This window comes from Falco peregrinus, chromosome 3 (genome assembly GCF_023634155.1).
Source record: "Falco peregrinus isolate bFalPer1 chromosome 3, bFalPer1.pri, whole genome shotgun sequence".
Taxonomy (NCBI): Eukaryota; Metazoa; Chordata; class Aves; order Falconiformes; family Falconidae; genus Falco; species Falco peregrinus.
The window spans coordinates 23,762,846-23,780,510 of NC_073723.1; the positions used below are offsets into that span (position 1 = coordinate 23,762,846).

The 17,665-nt window shown below is 33.2% G+C and overlaps 1 protein-coding gene across 3 annotated transcripts in view; it reads left to right on the forward strand.

The window, feature by feature from the left end:
- Nucleotides 1-17,665, forward strand: part of CSMD3 (CUB and Sushi multiple domains 3) — a 725,287-nt gene that overhangs the window by 452,213 nt on the left and 255,409 nt on the right. For all 3 annotated transcript variants that reach the window (XM_055800728.1, XM_055800729.1, XM_027777765.2), the window contains 3 exons: nt 1,461-1,676; nt 2,299-2,487; nt 16,123-16,292. In XM_055800728.1, coding sequence (XP_055656703.1) covers nt 1,461-1,676; nt 2,299-2,487; nt 16,123-16,292 — 575 coding nt within the window. The remainder of the gene's footprint in view (nt 1-1,460; nt 1,677-2,298; nt 2,488-16,122; nt 16,293-17,665) is intronic.

Below are 17,665 nucleotides of genomic sequence, written 5' to 3' on the forward strand. Positions count from 1 at the left end.
CAACTCTCTATTTTCCCACTTTTTTCTCCCCTATCCACCATGATCCCTCCCCTCACCTGCTTTTGGCCCAAAATGTCCCACAAAACGTTTTGCAGCCTACAAATGCCATTTTAAAATCTCATATTAAGTTTTACATAACTTCACAAATTCCCTCAAATAGTCCACAGTAAATTTCTACTCTCCATGAGACCCAAGAAAATCTTCTTTTCCCCATTCTAACCAGTCACTAAGTTCTGGTTGAACTGCTATGAGATTTGGGTGGTACATTCAATGGCCCATCTATGAGAAACTTGAGTTGTCTTTGTTACTGTCTCCACTAAATCCTGATCATTAAAATGTGTGTGTGTGTGTATAATTTATCACTTCTCTCATTTCTTGTGTTTTCTTTCGACACTGAAAGGTCCTTGACTAGGTATCTTCATAAACCAAGTGTCCTTACATTCCAGATACCCTTACAATCTCTGTTTACTAGTTATGATTGAGTTGCGTTAACATAAATGTCTAATGCCATTCAGACAACCCCAGGGATCCAGTATTGTTAAGAAAACTACAAAAGAAATTTATCGAGAGCTTCTGAAGGTGCACATGAAGTCTAGAAAAGATAACGTCCAACACCTAAAGGGGCATGAGGGTCCTATGTGTAGAAAACTGAGTCAAGCACAGTATATCTAGCTTCAAGCCTGAATCATTGGTTTATAATGTATATGATAATACTGAAAGAAATATTGTATTAGAGGTCTCCACAATCACTTAAGGTAATGAATGTCTTAGCCTGTTTCTTTTTCTTGATTTTCTGTGCATTCTGCCTGAAGATCATGGTCAAACTCTTAGTTACAGAAATGCAGAAAAAGTAACTTAATTCTGTGTCTTGACCTTTAAGTCTTTTTATTTGTATTGTGTTCCAGTATATATCTTCCTTTCTAGATGTGTGATTTATATCTGATGGTTTGCAAAAAAACCCAACCATACTGTTGACATATATCACATCTTATTAGGAGACCTCCCTTTTTTGGGGGAGGAAATGCTGCTGTACTGTATGTGCTATTAGAATACATCATCTATTTTATAACTTCTACTGCTGCTATACAAGGATACTGCTTCCTGCAAGAAATAAGGTTTATCTTTCCCATTCTGCCGTAAACAGTTTGCAATTTTGAACATACATGGTGCGTCATTGGATTTTACATAAAAAATTAAAGTGTATGTCTCTGAATTCTATAAATCAAGCATCCATATTTTGCAGCTAAAGGCAAAATGAAAGGTGTGTCAAAAAAAAAAGGTCCTGCTGCCAAGATAATTCAATACTAAAGTCAGGAAATTTTTACTAGTTTTTAGAAAAATTCTAGTATCTTAATTTTCTGAACCATGATTCATAATGAAATGCATGAATGTAATCCTTAGCTTAATTACATTGATGTTAACCATGTGATAAGTAAATCTAATTCTACATTTTCTAATAGGTGTGCAGTTCACCTTCTACACGTTTCATTTGGAAGATCATCATGACTACTTACTAATAACAGAGAATGGCAGTTTCACACAGCCATTAGCACGTCTGACTGGCTCAGAGCTTCCTTCACCTATCAATGCTGGTCTCTATGGAAATTTCAGGGCTCAGCTGCGCTTTATTTCAGATTTCTCAATATCATATGAAGGATTTAATATTTCTTTCTCTGGTAAGGAAATACCTGTCATACCGGGCTTCTGAAAAATATTTTTTTCAATATTTTATATTAAGGAGGTGAGAAGTTTAAAATTGAAGTGATTTTGATGAATACATGTACTGTATTGTAAAATTGTACAAGTTGTTTCCTAAGTGCAGCATTTCCAAAGCAAGCAAATCTCTGTGCCTCTGTATAGACATTTCCGCTACATGATAAATATCATGGCAGTAAACTCTTAAGACACATTATCAAGCGAGGGAAGGAAACAGAACTAGTCTAATTTCAGTTAGTGAAATGCCAGATAAGCACAAGTGTCAATTATTTAGGCATTTATACTGGGTCATTGTTGTCATTTTTTTTATGTACCTGGGACATTTATGGCTCTTACAAGAATGATAAAGCATGTTGTGTTACGCATCTTAAAAACATTGTGAATGTATTCATTAGTCTTACTTTTAATGTAGTATAATTGCCAATTTACCATTTACACATTCATTTTGGTTTTAAATCTGAAATCTGGATTGACAGTCAGATGGAAATACACAGAAATTACTAGACTGCAAGATGACAAATATGACTGTTAGAAAACATGCTGTTCTCACTCATATAAGCTGAGTTGCTCTCTTGTTTTCAGAGTATAATCTTGAACCTTGTGAAGATCCTGGGATCCCACAATTTGGTAACAGGATAGGATTTAATTTTGGAGTGGGAGATATTCTGACATTCTCCTGTTCATCTGGATATCGTTTAGAAGGAGCTTCTGAGATTATTTGTCTTGGTGGTGGCCGACGAGTATGGAGTGCACCTCTGCCAAGGTGTGTGGGTACGTGGTCAGCTGCTTTCATTTGCTTGTATGTGTAGTCATTGTCCATGGATCTGCAGATTTACAGCATGGAAAAGCATGGTAATACACCTCTTACTTTTAAATGTACTGTCACATTCTCCATATTTCCTTAGTCAAATTTATTTAATATTTACTTAATGTATTTAGTATTACAACTATCAGTGCACTTCATAGTCTGTACTTGAAAGAATTTTAAAATGAGGGCACAATGCTTACTCTTATTTTGATTAGTACGTTAGGAAAACTGGTTATAAATTTATACCAGCATTTACCAATTCAGATGCCCAATAACTGACTTTTTTTTGTAATTGCAAGCTTCCAAGTGATAAGTGTATTACAAAATCATTTAAGTGTAGTTGTAGCATATAGACCAGAGTTACTTCATAAAATCAGGTCCATGTATAGGAGTGCAGTCAACCTGGGCTTTGTAAGTTTGAGAACTGTATCCTCAGAATATCCTCAGAACAGTTATTCTGGTTTTAATATGGTAACTAAGATAACTGAGAGGAAACACTTTCTGGTGGTTCCTAACACTCTACTCACTGTAGAGGTAGCCTACATACATAGCTTTGACTAGAAACTTAACTTTTAATGGCTGATGTTTTCTGAGCTGAATTCTTCCTAAATGCCTTGATTTTAAATTCTGTTGAAAACTGTTAAAAACCCACAATCTATAAAGAGTAGGATAGTTACTTAATTGTCTTATTTATGAGTATATGCTATTTTGAAAGGTTTATATATGAAAATATCTGTATCGATGTGCATTTAAGTATTTAATTTTTTCATACTGAATTGTACAGTAAAATATAAGTTTCAGATATTGATTGTATAATAACTATTGATTGATTATGTGCTTGCTTTTATCCAGTGTTAGTTACTGTATCAAAATTTTAATATCCAAACTATTCCTGTGCTCACTTTGGTATAACAAAAGTTCTGAATTTGGTATATACATTTATGTATGTATGTAAGAGATGATTTAGAAGCTGAGTCAGTGTAATGCATAAATAACAGTTATTTTTGTGTTGGGGTTGATGAATTTTTAACCATACTAATAATGAACAGTTGTGAAGATGGGTTAAATTTTAGTAATAAATTTCTGGAAGTTAGTATACTGGAAATGAATTGGTAAATTATCTGCAAAGAAGAGCTTGTGCAGAAGCATAAATGAAAAACATTGTTATTTAGTTTTCATGACATAGAAAATAATGTTCATGTTTGTGTTTGGGGGGGGTGGGAATTAAGAGAAGAGCTGGAACACAAGGAGTAAATTCTTTTCCAGTCAATGTATTTTCTCCTTATCTTCAAAATGAAAGATGATTTCCAGTAGAATGACTTAATCAGCCATTCCCCGCCCCGCCCCCCCCCCCCCCCCCCCGCCCCGTAAATATGGTGCTTTTGTCAATAATATAAATATACCGCCTTTGTCAATATGGTGCTTAATTTATATAACATAACAATGAAATTCAAACAACTGGAGAGTAGAAATTCATGTTGACCACTTCTATTAGATTCAGAAAAACACACATTGTTACTGTTGCTTGTCTTTGGCATTTCCTGCCAAAGTGATTCATGAGCTTTAATACTTCTGATTTTATATACACTTTCACGTACACACAACCTTAATGGGAACCAACCACTATTCATAGTATTTGTGTTCAGCTTGTCACTGCAAGAATATGATATAAGACAGAAATAGATAAACTGGAACAAGTTTGGTGGTGGGCCACAAAGATGGTTGGAAGCTGGAGTACTGATCCAGTGGTGAAGGCTGAGAGAAACTTGTCTTTTCAGCCTCAAGAAAAGAAAGCCTTGCGAGAACCTAATAGCAGTTCTCAGTAGCTGTGAGATCATTAAGAGGATAGAGCGAGATTCTTCATGGTAGATTATGACAGAAAAATGAAAGGAAAAGGCATAAACTGAAGTAAGAGTTTCAGACTGAAAATAAATGAAACCTTTTCACAAAGAAAATCTTGAACAGTGGAACATATTGCCTAAAGAGTCTATGCAGTTCCCATCCTTGGAGGTTTTCAAGATCCAACTGGTTGAATCCCTGAACACCTGCTGTGACATTTGGCTTGAGCCTGCTTTGACCAGGAGGCCAGACTAAAGACCTCCTAAGGTCCCTCCCAACTTGAATTTCCCTATGTTCTTGATCCTATTTGCTCTTGATAAGTATAGTTGAGTCCTGTGGGTCATGATATTTTGTCTGTTTTCTTAGTAAACGTTTATAACTAATACCTGTGCACTTTTGTTACATATCTTAGGTTTCTACTTTCAGCTATGTCTTAGTCCTTTGATAGTACAAGTTTCATAATTTTTAACTCATTTTGTGGTCTTTTCACGTGTCAACCATTTTGTTTTCTTTAAAACAAAACTTTGTGGATAAGGCAGTTCACTACAGAATACCCTTCCAATAGGTGATGGTGGGTAAGACTGCAGTAGTCTTGGTCTCCTTTGCCAGTGGCGACCTCCTAACAGTGTTTTTGCTGACATGCACAATCAAAGCCTGTTTTGTATCCTCAATCACTGTCAGACCATCATGCCAATCTTCATGTTATATTGCACATTTGTTTAACTTCATGCAACAAAACCCCACTAGTATTCTGGATGTAGTACTGTTCTTAAATATTTTTGGATGTTCTGAACACACGAAAAAATATAGTCACACTTTTGGACCGCAGCGTCACCACACAGAACCTAGAGGACACTCACTAACATGTAGTATTTGTTATAGACATGCTCAGGCTTCTCTAGATAGACTTAGCTCTGAGCAATGTAGACGGATGCCATATTTCACCACTTAGCCTGCAATCCAGGGGTCCCTCCCAGGGGTGGATGCATTTAGCAGTGTAGACACAAATAATGTGTAAATGTGCTTCATTAGCATATGATAAAAGTGCTTCAATTCACATGATAGTCACAGTTCTAGTCATGTGATGTCAGATAGTGTTTGCAGCCTTCAGAAAGAATAAAGGAAAAATTAGGGTGTCAGAACAATCGGTGTTATCTATGACTGATTCCTGGTTCCTAGTTGACATGGTCCTGATTTTTTTCTGATTTTAAGACTCTTAAGAAGCACAGAAGTTATGACCAATAAGAATCAATTTTTCTGGTGGTGTTCATATGTCATTCATGGGCTATAAGTGGACTTTGCAGTATATTGGACTACTGGTAATACTGAACTTGACTAAATGCAAAATTTGAAAAATCAATAGAATCATAAATATCTTTTGAAAATTACTTAAACAGGAAGAGGCTGAATTTAATGGATTAACAGTATTTTACTGGTCAATGTTTACTATTTTTTTTTGTTTCCAATCCTTAAAATACACTGTGATTTGGCTTATCAGATCCATTAGATTGCTTGAAATTTGCCATGCAGTTAAATAAAATAATCCTCATTCTTATAACTCATTTTGGTAGTACATGTTTATAGGTTCATGTATTCAGTGTCTCTTCTGGTTATACCTATCTCTTCTACCATTTTTTACCTGGCCAAAACTCTAGGTAAATTATCACTCTTCTCATCTCCCTCTTCCACCTCGGGCAGACATAGCAAAAGGCTAGCCCATCAGTTAAAACAGTCGTCTTCATGAGTCAGAGTTTCATACCAGCATTCATCCAGTGCTCTATGTGCTGTAAAGAAAAATAGTAATTTAGTTTTTTCATTACAATTTCAGACAATTAACATATAAAGAACTTGCCAACTTTATTTCAATAAAACTGAAAATATTTTCATGTGAGATCCTATTAATTAATTAGTTAAAAAATATCTGTAAGAAGAAAAAGTGAAGAGTATGCATGCTAAAAATTGATCATATAATTAAATTAATGTTTCAAATTTTGTATTAGTTCTATCCTGCTTTAATATGTTAATTAATGATCTGGAAGTGAACTCAATGATAGCATTTGATTTGAATAGCTACAACCAGAAGAAAATGTTGAAGAATCTGAGAAACATTATAAGCTAGATGAATGAACAGATAAACCGTATAATAAAATAAATGTAAGGTTGATAGATGCCATGAATGGGAAAGAAGAAAAAACTCATTGCAGTTGTACTTCTCAGGAATTCTAAATGAATGGCTTTACTTAGGAAATTGACCTAAAAACACTGAAAACACAATAAAAATGATATGGCTATTTGTATAGAAGACTGGGGACAGAGACTGCTTGCAGTAATTAATAGTTTCACCTAAAATATTTCCAAATCTATTGCCATAAAAATACTCTAGAGCTTGTAGGAGTTCAGAGGAGGGTTAGGAACAAAGATAATGAGATTGTACACATTTTAATATTAAAAGAGAGATGATGAAAGTGTCTTTCTATAATAAATGGCAAAAGTAAACTAGATGAGGAGATTCAGTTCTCTTTTCCATTAGTGCAAGAAAAAGGACCATTTAGCAGAAAATAATACTTTAAAAAAGTAAACCTATTAGAAATAAGTAATTTTCCTGTCAAGATTAGTTAAATTGTGGAAATAGTTCTGGTTAGTGATATAAAGAAACTAAAAAAGCAATTGTAGATATAGGTGGATAACATTATTTGGAATTCTTGCCAGAATATTTATCAAGCGAAGGCGGCCAATGTGCTGAGTCCTGAAGCAAAGTAGCTAGTCATAAGTGCTAAACCAAATAATTTACCATTGAATCAGAAGCCATCTTCCTCTTCTTGCTCAGAAGTTGGATATAAATTATATATTTTAATTAATATAATTATTTTTCAATTTATGAAGATACTATTTTTTCAACACTGAATTTGAGATTATGATTTAAACCCCAAAATTTTTAAATTTAGATTTAATAAATATAAAAGTAGTGTTCAAATAACAAACAAGTATTTGTTACTGAATTTGTAAAGACGAACTACTGAAATGATGACATCTGAATTTCATAGGACTGATACGGTGCTGGAATAATTTTTATAGCAAGTCTTTTCTACAATTACAGAAATATTTTCAGTATTTTTATTTAGCTGGTTCTGTTAAATGGCTAATAGCTCTAAAGTTGAGTAACTGTTACAGAATTAATACTGCTATTTGTAAATCCTGATGAACATGGTAATTACAAATGACCACATTCACTAGTTATGTGATTAGTAGAGGTTCACAAAATACATGTGTCTTGTTTATATAGCTGTACAGCGTTCCTGATATCCTAAAGTTACCTTTATAGTAAATGTACGTATTCTCAATATAGTTAAGTCCACTATATGATTGAGCTCATTTGGGGGGAGGTGTCTGTAGTCACTTGTGAATTGTATCACTTGTGTTTCCAGTATATGCCTTGTAGTTTTAGTTAACTAACAAAAATGTTAACATACTGCATTTTTTTATTTTTAATTTGTTTCACTTTTGTTGGCTGGTGTTTTAGTATCTAAATGAATGTTCCTTTTCAATACATCTAGAGATGTGTGAAGAATAATATTGTGTGAAGAAAAAATCATAGCAATAATTGAGAAATTGATCATTTCGTGATTAAATTCTGAAATCTTTTATATTTATTTAAATATACTCTCTCATGATTAGCAAGCAGTATGTTGTGGTTTAACCCCAGCTGGCAACTAAGTACTGGGCAGCTTCTGGCTCACTCACCCCTCCCCAGTGGGAAGAGGAGAATTGGAAAAAGGTCGGGGAGGGGGTTGTGTTGGGTGGGGGTTTTGTTGGTGGTGTTGTTGTTGGGTTTTTTTTGTGTTGTTGTTTGTTTGTTTGTTTGTTTGTTTTTAAAAAAGAGACCTTACAACTTTCAAGCGGAAGAGACACAGGCAGTACTCACATTTTTATATCTTAATGTATTGTTATTGTAATGAAGCCAGCCATACTGGTGAGCTATTCAAAGTTTTTGATCTACTGTTAGCATCTTTCTGTGCAGTTGATTAATAGTCATAAAACATTTTTGTTGTTGTAGTTTTGTTTTGTTTTCCTTATTCAGGCAAATTCCTCAATTTTTCAAAAACATTCAGAAATGCACATGATAGGAGACAAGAAAGAAAGGAAAAGTAGTAGCAGGAAATTTTGCACTAGACTACTTTTTTGAGACTGGTTTAGGGTTGGATATTTCTAATAGTTTGAATAGTCTACAAAATGACTATGAAATAGTCTGAATGTCATAAGATCTTAATCTACGTGAATGGGTTGACCCCAGCTGACTCATGAATACTCAACCCAGATGCTTGCTCACTCCACTGAGCAGGATGAGGGAGAAAATAGGAAGGTCAAAAGCAAGGGGGGGACGGAGCGGGGAAGGGCAACCCCAAAACCATGAAGTTGTGGGTCAAAATAAAGATAGTTTAATTAGTAATGGGAAAAAAAGATAGAAGTGATGCAAAGGCAGTCACTCACCACCAGCAGACTGATGCTCAGTTGATCACCAAACAATGAGTTCTTTGAAAATAACTTCTCCAATTTTATTGCTGAGCACGACACTCTATGCCATGAAATATCTCTATGGTCGATTCAGGTCAGCTGTCACAGCTGTGTACTCTCTCAGCCCCTTGCCTACTCACTGCGGGGGCAGCCTGAGAAACAGAGAGGGCTTTGATGTCGAGCAGGCACTGTTCAGCAGTAGTTAAAACATTTGTGTTATCAACATTCTTTTGGTCACAAATCTAAAACACATACTGTATAGGCTACTATGAATTAACAGCATCCCAGCCAAACCCAGTACAATCTGTAAATAAATGGATGTATCTAATAACTAAAATACATAAATAAATAAAAAATTAAAAAGGTCAAAAACCTTTAAATTGCTTGCTTTGAACTCCAAAATGGACAGTGGATCTCTTTTTGGTTTTTTATTGAGTAACAGATTCTTGGAAAATATTTGAAGTATGAATAGTTGTTCACTTCTAGGTTTTTGTAGAAGCTTTGATTTTCCTAGAAGGAAAACCTAAACTCTGGATTAAGTCCTAATTAATCAACACTTTCAACAACGTCTTAGGCGCATGTGTCGAGGTTGTGATACAATGTGCAGGTATCATCTTAAGTTTGTGAATTTGTGGTTCTGATGCTTTCAGAGTTAGATGTCTCTGCCTAGTGCTCTCTATCGTTTTTACTGCCATAGTTAGCTTACAAGAAGCAATTTAATTTCTTTTAAATGTGTTACAGACAGTAACAAACAAGCGATTATTGTTGCTTTAAAGGGAAAATAATGAAATAGATAAAATTAAACATTTCTGATAATCAGTAATGGAGTGAAGATGATTTCAGATCTGTAAGAATACTATTATCCTTTAGTTTCATGTTTTATTCAAACACTAACTATATGCAGTGTTCTTATTCAGCACACGCACTGCTTTCTTGGAATTACCTTTATTTCTAGTGAAATATAAGAAGTGGTCTCTTTTATGCCAGGATTTCTCATGTCTTTTTTTTTCTCTTCCCTGATGTCTTCCATTTTCTTTTTTCTTTACTTTTTTCTTCCTCTCCTTATAAGGCTGTCCAATAGCCAGGTTCCATTACCTTTCATTATAACTGTCATGTCAGAGTTTCTAACCTGTAATTGTTTCTATGTCTATGTAAAGAAAATAATCTGATCTCTTCATAGCTTCCCAGTTGTGTAGGGCCTTTTCCTTTGGCTTTCTCAGGACCATACAATCTCTTTCCAGTCTCCTAACCCTTAACTGGAAGACACTGATTTTAAAATCTTCTTTTCTTGTACATATAAGCTACTTGCATTTATGTTTCTCCTTATAACATTTTCTGTCCATTTATTTCAGTTAGTCATAAAGTCTCTGATGTTCTGGTCATACAGAATTCCAAGGATAGTCCTTACAATTATGAGAAGGAGACAAGCACACACTAAAAATCTATAGACAAATCCATTCATTTATGTTATGTTCATTGCACACTTATCAGATAATATTGTACATGGATCTTTGCTGGTAAAGTTTTTTGCTACGTTGACAATTTTTTCCTGTTTACTGATGTAGCTTCTTTGCAAAGCTTGAATTAAGGTGCTTTTCAGGAAATACCTGGTGAGTGAAAAATAGAAATATCTGAAAGGTTATATTGTATCAGAGAAAAAATAAATGCAGTGAACTGAAACACAATTATGGGACCAATGGAGTGAAGATTCTACCACAGATATGTCTGCAGTAATTTGCAAAGTTACTTAATTAGCAGGAGAGACATTAGCTACCCTCTGCATATCTTATTCCATATTGCCATTAGAGTCTTGCTGCAAAGCTTTATCCATTTCTGTGCAGACAAAAAGAAATTTAAGACAGGTTATTTTTAATAGTTTTGGGGTTTAGAAAGTGATCTTTTGCTAGTTTTAACTAAGTTTTCTTTTAGTATGCCCTATGTTTTGGCACCATGAAATTTCAGTTTAAGAAATGTAGTATTCATTTGTAAATTTCTTATTGATTCCTCTCAGAACAAAGTAATCCTTATCTTTCTTTTGTTTTTCAGAAGTAAATTTATTCATTCAAATATATATCCTATCATTCTGCATATTTTGTAGTTCTGTTATTTTCTTCAGGGATAAGATATCCTGACCAAAGCAAAATACAGCCAAAATACAGCTAACACCATCAGTTATCATAATGGCATTATAATATGATAAGCACTTCCTTAACATTTCTTATGCATTTTAATATTCTATATAAAGTTTTAACTGTTCCTGTTCACTGTGTGGAAATTTTCAGTAAGTGCCAACAGTTCTCAAATTATTTTGTGTTTGTTTGTTTGTAAGAATGTTATATTTAGTTTAAAGGCAAACTGTGCACATTGGTTGTTTAAGTTGTCCTAATATAGAGTGTGGTTTTTAATACATTTTACATTGTTAATACTAATAGAGAAGCTCATTTGTCATGCTATTTCTCCATCCTCCTTTGGTCAATTGCAATGCAGCAGCATATTGTTAAAAGTGTATGGGACTCCTCCTCATTCTTGTCAGGTGGAGCAATTAATTATGAAAAATAATTGTAATAATGTAAATGATTTTTTCTAACAATGATTTCTTTTGCATTTGGCCATTTTAGTAGAAACATTAACTTGCTGAAAAATTATGTATAGTTCCTGAAAGCAGGACTTTCCCAAATCTGACAGTAGATTTCATTATAACATAAACAATGCAGTCAGATAACAGACAAAAAAGTATGTGCAAAGTATATCAAAAGTCAATTTAATACACAGTCACGTGAATTTTTGATGTTCAGATCAATTCTGATGTAGATGCATGTACTGCAGATACATAGTAAGAAAATGCAGTTAGTCATTTTTGAGTCTATGGAAGGAAATCATTTCTTTTGGAACAATATCAAATAAAAGTAAAAAACATTATTCTTCCTGATTGAAGAAGACAATGTTCCTTTCATTTTATCCGTCAGAATAGGGTTCCCTGTACTTAACTCTGTCAGGATACCAAAACCACCTGGAAAATTTTGATGAGCTCATAACTCAGGTTATTCAGAGAAAAAGAATGCTTCAGTCACAACCTAATCCTTCCAGGATTGTCTTGTTATCTGCTCTTTTGACAAGGGTACATTTTCTTATGTCTGCCATCAGTTGAAGAGGTAGAACTTCTGAAGATTAACAGTTTTATAAGAAACAGTTTGTTGAGCACTGAATTTAAATACACATTCCAAAGTAACTGTTGATATGCAGTCTGCTACCGCTGTTGGTTAAAGATAAAGTCATCCTTAGAATGCTTCCACTTATTTGCCCAATCAAGCTGCTGCAATGTGCTTAGTCTCCTAACCAAGAGATAACATCTTTTTGAAAAACAGAATTACTGTTTGTGGCTCTTATGTTTTGATTCCAAGGGGTTGTTTTGAAGAAGATAATGGCTGAATTTCAACCTGTAGCAGCATGTCAATTATTTTTTTTTTCCCCCCGATAATATTTATTGGTGAGGATTTCATCAGCTGAATTGTGAGAAACCTTGCAAAATACTCTTAAAAGAGCATTTTTTTTAAGCAATTCATTAAATAATTGTTTTTGAATGGTTAAATTACCCAAACAGATGCATTTCATTCCTTGGTTACAATAACAAAGGCATTTTACTTCATTACAGCATTTAAATACACTAATAAATAGTAGTTTAAACTCATCTGGTTTATGATGGAAAGGTAGAATGAACACACATTCATAACCTGAGGCATAACAGTAATTTCTTATCAAAATTTTATTTATACTCATTTTATCAGTATTTTCCTTTCATTATTTTTCTTTAAGTTTTTGTTTATTTTCCTGTCTAGTACTGACATGATTCTGTATTTTTGCTAAAGTCCAGAAACAGTGATTTATTTCAATCTTAGTGTTACATCCTTGTATTTTATATAAACCTGAATTAGAGCCTTTGTAAAAACATAACTGTATGTTAGAATATTTTCCCAATTTTTTTTTTCCCTACAAGCAAAATGTGTAGGGTAGATTCTAAGTTTCAGCTGAAATAAGTGTATTTTGGGGGGTATTTTTGTTTGTTTGTTTTTTAAGCTCTATCACTAAAACAACCTGAATTTCCTCTCTGTTGAATAGGGAATGTTACTAAAATGCAACAGTATAAGCCAGTGCAGAAACGTTTGTCATTTGTGGTAACAGCTCTAATGGTCACAGCCTTTCTGTTCATCAACGATTTTTCCTTCTGAAATAGTTTTATCCCTTTTCTCTCTTCTATATTTCCCTCTTTACATATTTTCCATTAATTTTATCCTGATTTGCCTCTTCAGTCTCTTTATCTGTCACTCACTGTAATGCTTGTTAAAATTCTATTCCAAACACTTTAAACAAATGACATGTTTAATAAATGTATTTATTTTGAACTTAAGAACTCTATTTAAACATTTTTTCCCTGACACTTTTTTACTCAACACTTAACTGCACATAGTAGTATTATGGGGTTTTATTTATGCTGTCATATTAACATCAAAGAATAGAGGGCAACCATAGGTTACCAGAAGTTCCATGTAATTTTAAGCAACTTAGCTGCGTGTTCATGTTTATAGATAGAAGTGGAGATTGGCAGATAGAACTACCTACGGTATAGTTTTGAAAGTCTTACAATATTAATCACATATCTTCCCTGTTTGATTCAGCACTTACTCAGAATTATACTGCTGTTTTTCATTGGTTTGGTGTTTTGTGGTTTGTTTTGGGGTGGTTTGGTTTTGTTTTTTGGGTTTTTTGGGGTTTTTTTTGTTGTTGTTGTTGGTTGGGGTTTTTTTAGTCATAAATTGCACTGGCAGGAGGCAAGTAGAGAAGCCAAGCAGTAACTGTTGATTTTGTGAGAATCCCTCTGAGAAGTGTACAAAAGCAGCTACTATTGTGGGCTGCAGTGTGTTCTTCAGTGTGTGCTTCTGTGGAACTTTAATTATATAACTGAATGCTATGGGAGAAATTCCTTTACATGTGGTTTTCAAGACTGCTGTTACTAAACTTGCTTTCTTGTCTGCTATCACGAGGATTGAGATCACGCATAGAATCACAGAATGGTTTCATTTGGAAGGGGCCTTTGAAGATCATCTAGTCCACCTCTCTGCCATGGGCAGGGACATCTTTCACTAGATCTGGTTGTGCAAAACCCTATCAAATCTGACCTTGGCTACCTCCAATGATGGAGCATTCACAATTTGGAACACAGCATTCTCCCTCTAAAGTAAGAAAAGTACAATCAGATTGGTAAATATTATGACATGAAAAATTGCCTTTCTTTTAAAGAGGAAATATAGCATTGTTCTCAAATATTAGTTAATGTCGTAACAGATAGCTCACTGCTGTGGTTCAAATTCTTAAAAATTGCTTTGAATTACAGTTCTGACAAAACCAGGTTTTGGATCAACTTAATACCATAATTACCTTGTGCCTTTTGACTTTTCTTTCTGTCTGGAATGGGAAAGGATATCCCACAAACTTGAAATTACAATCATCTTACTCATATGTGTTATAAATCAAACTGACCTATGCATCTTCAGAGTAGCAAATAACCATTTATTTGAGAATTAAATAAAAGGATAGACATGATCCTGTGGACTAGAAGGTTTTCTGCTTCTGCCTAGATTATATATATCCAGCTGTTCTAAGACAAAGTGATAACACCTGAATTATTTGAGTATTTGTTCTGTATGGCAATCTATTTAAACGTAGTCATCAAGCGTTTCTTCTGCTTTAGTCTGTTCCTGATTTGACTTTCTGGACAATGTTTGTTTTAACTGCGTAGACAGAACAGTTAATCAATGGGGTTTTTTTCATTTAACGTACATATTTCATATACAAAATATGTATTTCAGTATTCTGGATTTTGCTCAAACAAGTCTGGGGAGGAATTTATAATAATGCTAGTAAAGAACAGTAGCTCTTAAAATAGATATCATGGATTGTTTAAACGTCTTTTCAAACCATTAAAAGTACCACACAGTTTTGCACAATACAATTACTTATTTTGTGAAATTATAAACTAATGAATTTCCCTGTTCAAAAAGACTGGGCTGCATGCTTATAAGATTGGGTAAGATAAATGGCAAGACTATTGAATTGATCTTGAAAAACAAACATAAACCTGGAAATTTTAGTGTTACAGTTAAATTTAAAATTAATCTAAATATCTTAAAAAGAGAGGAAATTCTCTTGTCCTTGCACTGTAATGACCACATATCAGGACTAAATAAAAAGGAAGGAATTATAATAGTTTGTCAGCATTGATTTTAAATACCTGGCATCTCAATACAAAAAATGTCTTAATTAAAACTATGTTAGTCCAAAATATAATAGTAAATGAAGGTTAGTTATTAATGCCTAATATAGCCCTGCCACAATTTTATGTTTTGGTTTGTTTTTGTTTTGTTTTGTTTTGTTTTTGTAATTAAACTTAATCATTAAAATCCTTAGTTACAAAGTTTATTTTTTGGAATAATAATAGTATTACTTGGAAATGCTTTGTTATACTAATTTTTAATTCTTAATCTTAAACCTAATGCTTTTTTATACTAATTTTTAACTCTTAATCTTAAACCTATTTCATTCCTTTTTCTGTCCTCCTCCTTTGTCTATTTTTTTTTTTTTTTTTCTCCTGGGAGTTACTATTGTTTCTACTTGTTTATTAATATTTTTTTTTCTATTGTTCATCTGGTAGATATAGTTTAACCCTTTTTCTAATGTAATTTATATCTTTAGCTATGTTGTTATTTTATTAAATGTATATTAGATAAAAAATGGTTTTTTCATTAATTTGTGAGAGAATGTGCGTATCTGCATGTATGTATATTTATACATGTGCATGTATATAAAATATATACACATATAAACTTCTAGAATACTTTTACTTTCATTTCATTTGCAAGTCTTTATGAATTTCTGTGTTGGAGAAGTAAAAATAAGTGTATTTCCTCCAAAACAAAATTCAAGAAAGATCCTTTAAAACATTATACTTACAGAATGTGCCATTAATATAACTCTCCATATTATTTAACATACCTTTATTAAAGTACTGCCATTTAGAAATATTCTTGTAAACTTCAATCACTGTCATGAATGTATATTTAGAACTAGATTTTAGATATCAATAAATGTTAATAATGCTGAACTAGATTGCATTAACATTCTCATTACCACCATTACTAAAAATGTTTATGTTTGCCATTAAAATATACCCTAACATTCTCTTTTAATTGCAGCTGAATGTGGAGCCTCCACGACAAATAATGAAGGAATCTTACTGTCCCCCAATTATCCTCTTAACTATGAAAACAACCATGAATGTATTTACAGCATTCAGGTGCAAGCAGGGAAAGGAATCAATATTTCTGCCAGAACCTTTCATTTAGCCCAAGGAGATGTTCTTAAGGTATGTGATCATGTAATTTATTTGTTATTTCTAAACTTGTATTTCCTCATGTTGTTGATCTGTCTGTGATAGTACAGTATCAGGTAAGTTTATATTAATCATATTTTCGAAAACATGTATCTAAACCAGTTCCATTTCTACAGTTAAAAATTGGGCCACCTGAGGTGTTTCCATAATATCTTTCTTGTATCATATATTTATGACCACATGTATTTAAAAAAGAAATTAAAACTGTAAACCAAATGTTGCCTTAATGTGTATTCGTATTCTATTTTTAGTGTTAAATATTCATCAGTTACTTTTTTGGTGAATTCTGTTTTCTTCCTTAGCATCATGATAGCCTAAGCTGGGATCTAAACATAATAAATATTACACCCAGAAGCTTAATTTAATGAACTGTCTACATACTACATTTTGCACAAGAGGTTTCTGCTTTAAATGACTCGAATCTTGTGTGTTATGTAACATCTCCTGCAAAATGATAATCACAGCAATTACATGTGAAAAGAATTTTTGCATTAAACAAAGACTCAATAAAGGGAAAAACAGTATACTAGAACCTTCCACATTTGTGTAGAGTGAATTCACCCTATAAAGTCAGTAGCATTTACTTTCTTTTCTTCATAGATTTTATTACTGTACTGCCCAAAATATACCTTTCCAGATGTGTACATTGCTTAGTCAACTACATATTCAAAACTGGTAATGGTCAGGGTGAGTGTCTTTTAGCACATACCATTTAAATGCAATAAAATACCCATAGAAGGGATTAAATAATTGTTTAATTTTTCAGAATAATCAATTTAATTAAACTTACTTCTCTGAATTCAAAGGAACAAGAAGTACCATGGCAATCATATCTGATTCAAAAACAAAAAAAAGTTTTTCTGCCGTATTCTGCGATGTAGTTACTAAAATGAGGATTATGGTCACATATCTTTCTAAGAAACTACTTCAATTCAGACTGGGTTTTATTTTATCTAACTTTAGCCATCTGAGCATTAGGTTGGGATTTTTGTACTTAGATGTCAGACATGGGCACTTCCAAACAGGAGTTAATTATACCTTTAAGGCATAAGCACACCTAAACAACCAATGTAACATGAAATCAGGCAGTAAGTGTGGGGGAGCAGAAGTTTATTTAAAAAAAATATGTATTATGTTCTTATTAAAACACAAGAAAAACAAAATAAACCAAAGGCTACTAGATGCCCAGCATGCGCAGTTATGTTTATTTTATTTTGGCCTCACTGCATGCTTCAAAGATTTACTTTCAAAGATGCTTTGTATCTATTAACATACACATAGCATGGAAAAACAAACAAACAAACAAGAAAACAAACAAAAAACCCCTGCTACTCAAGTTTCTGTTA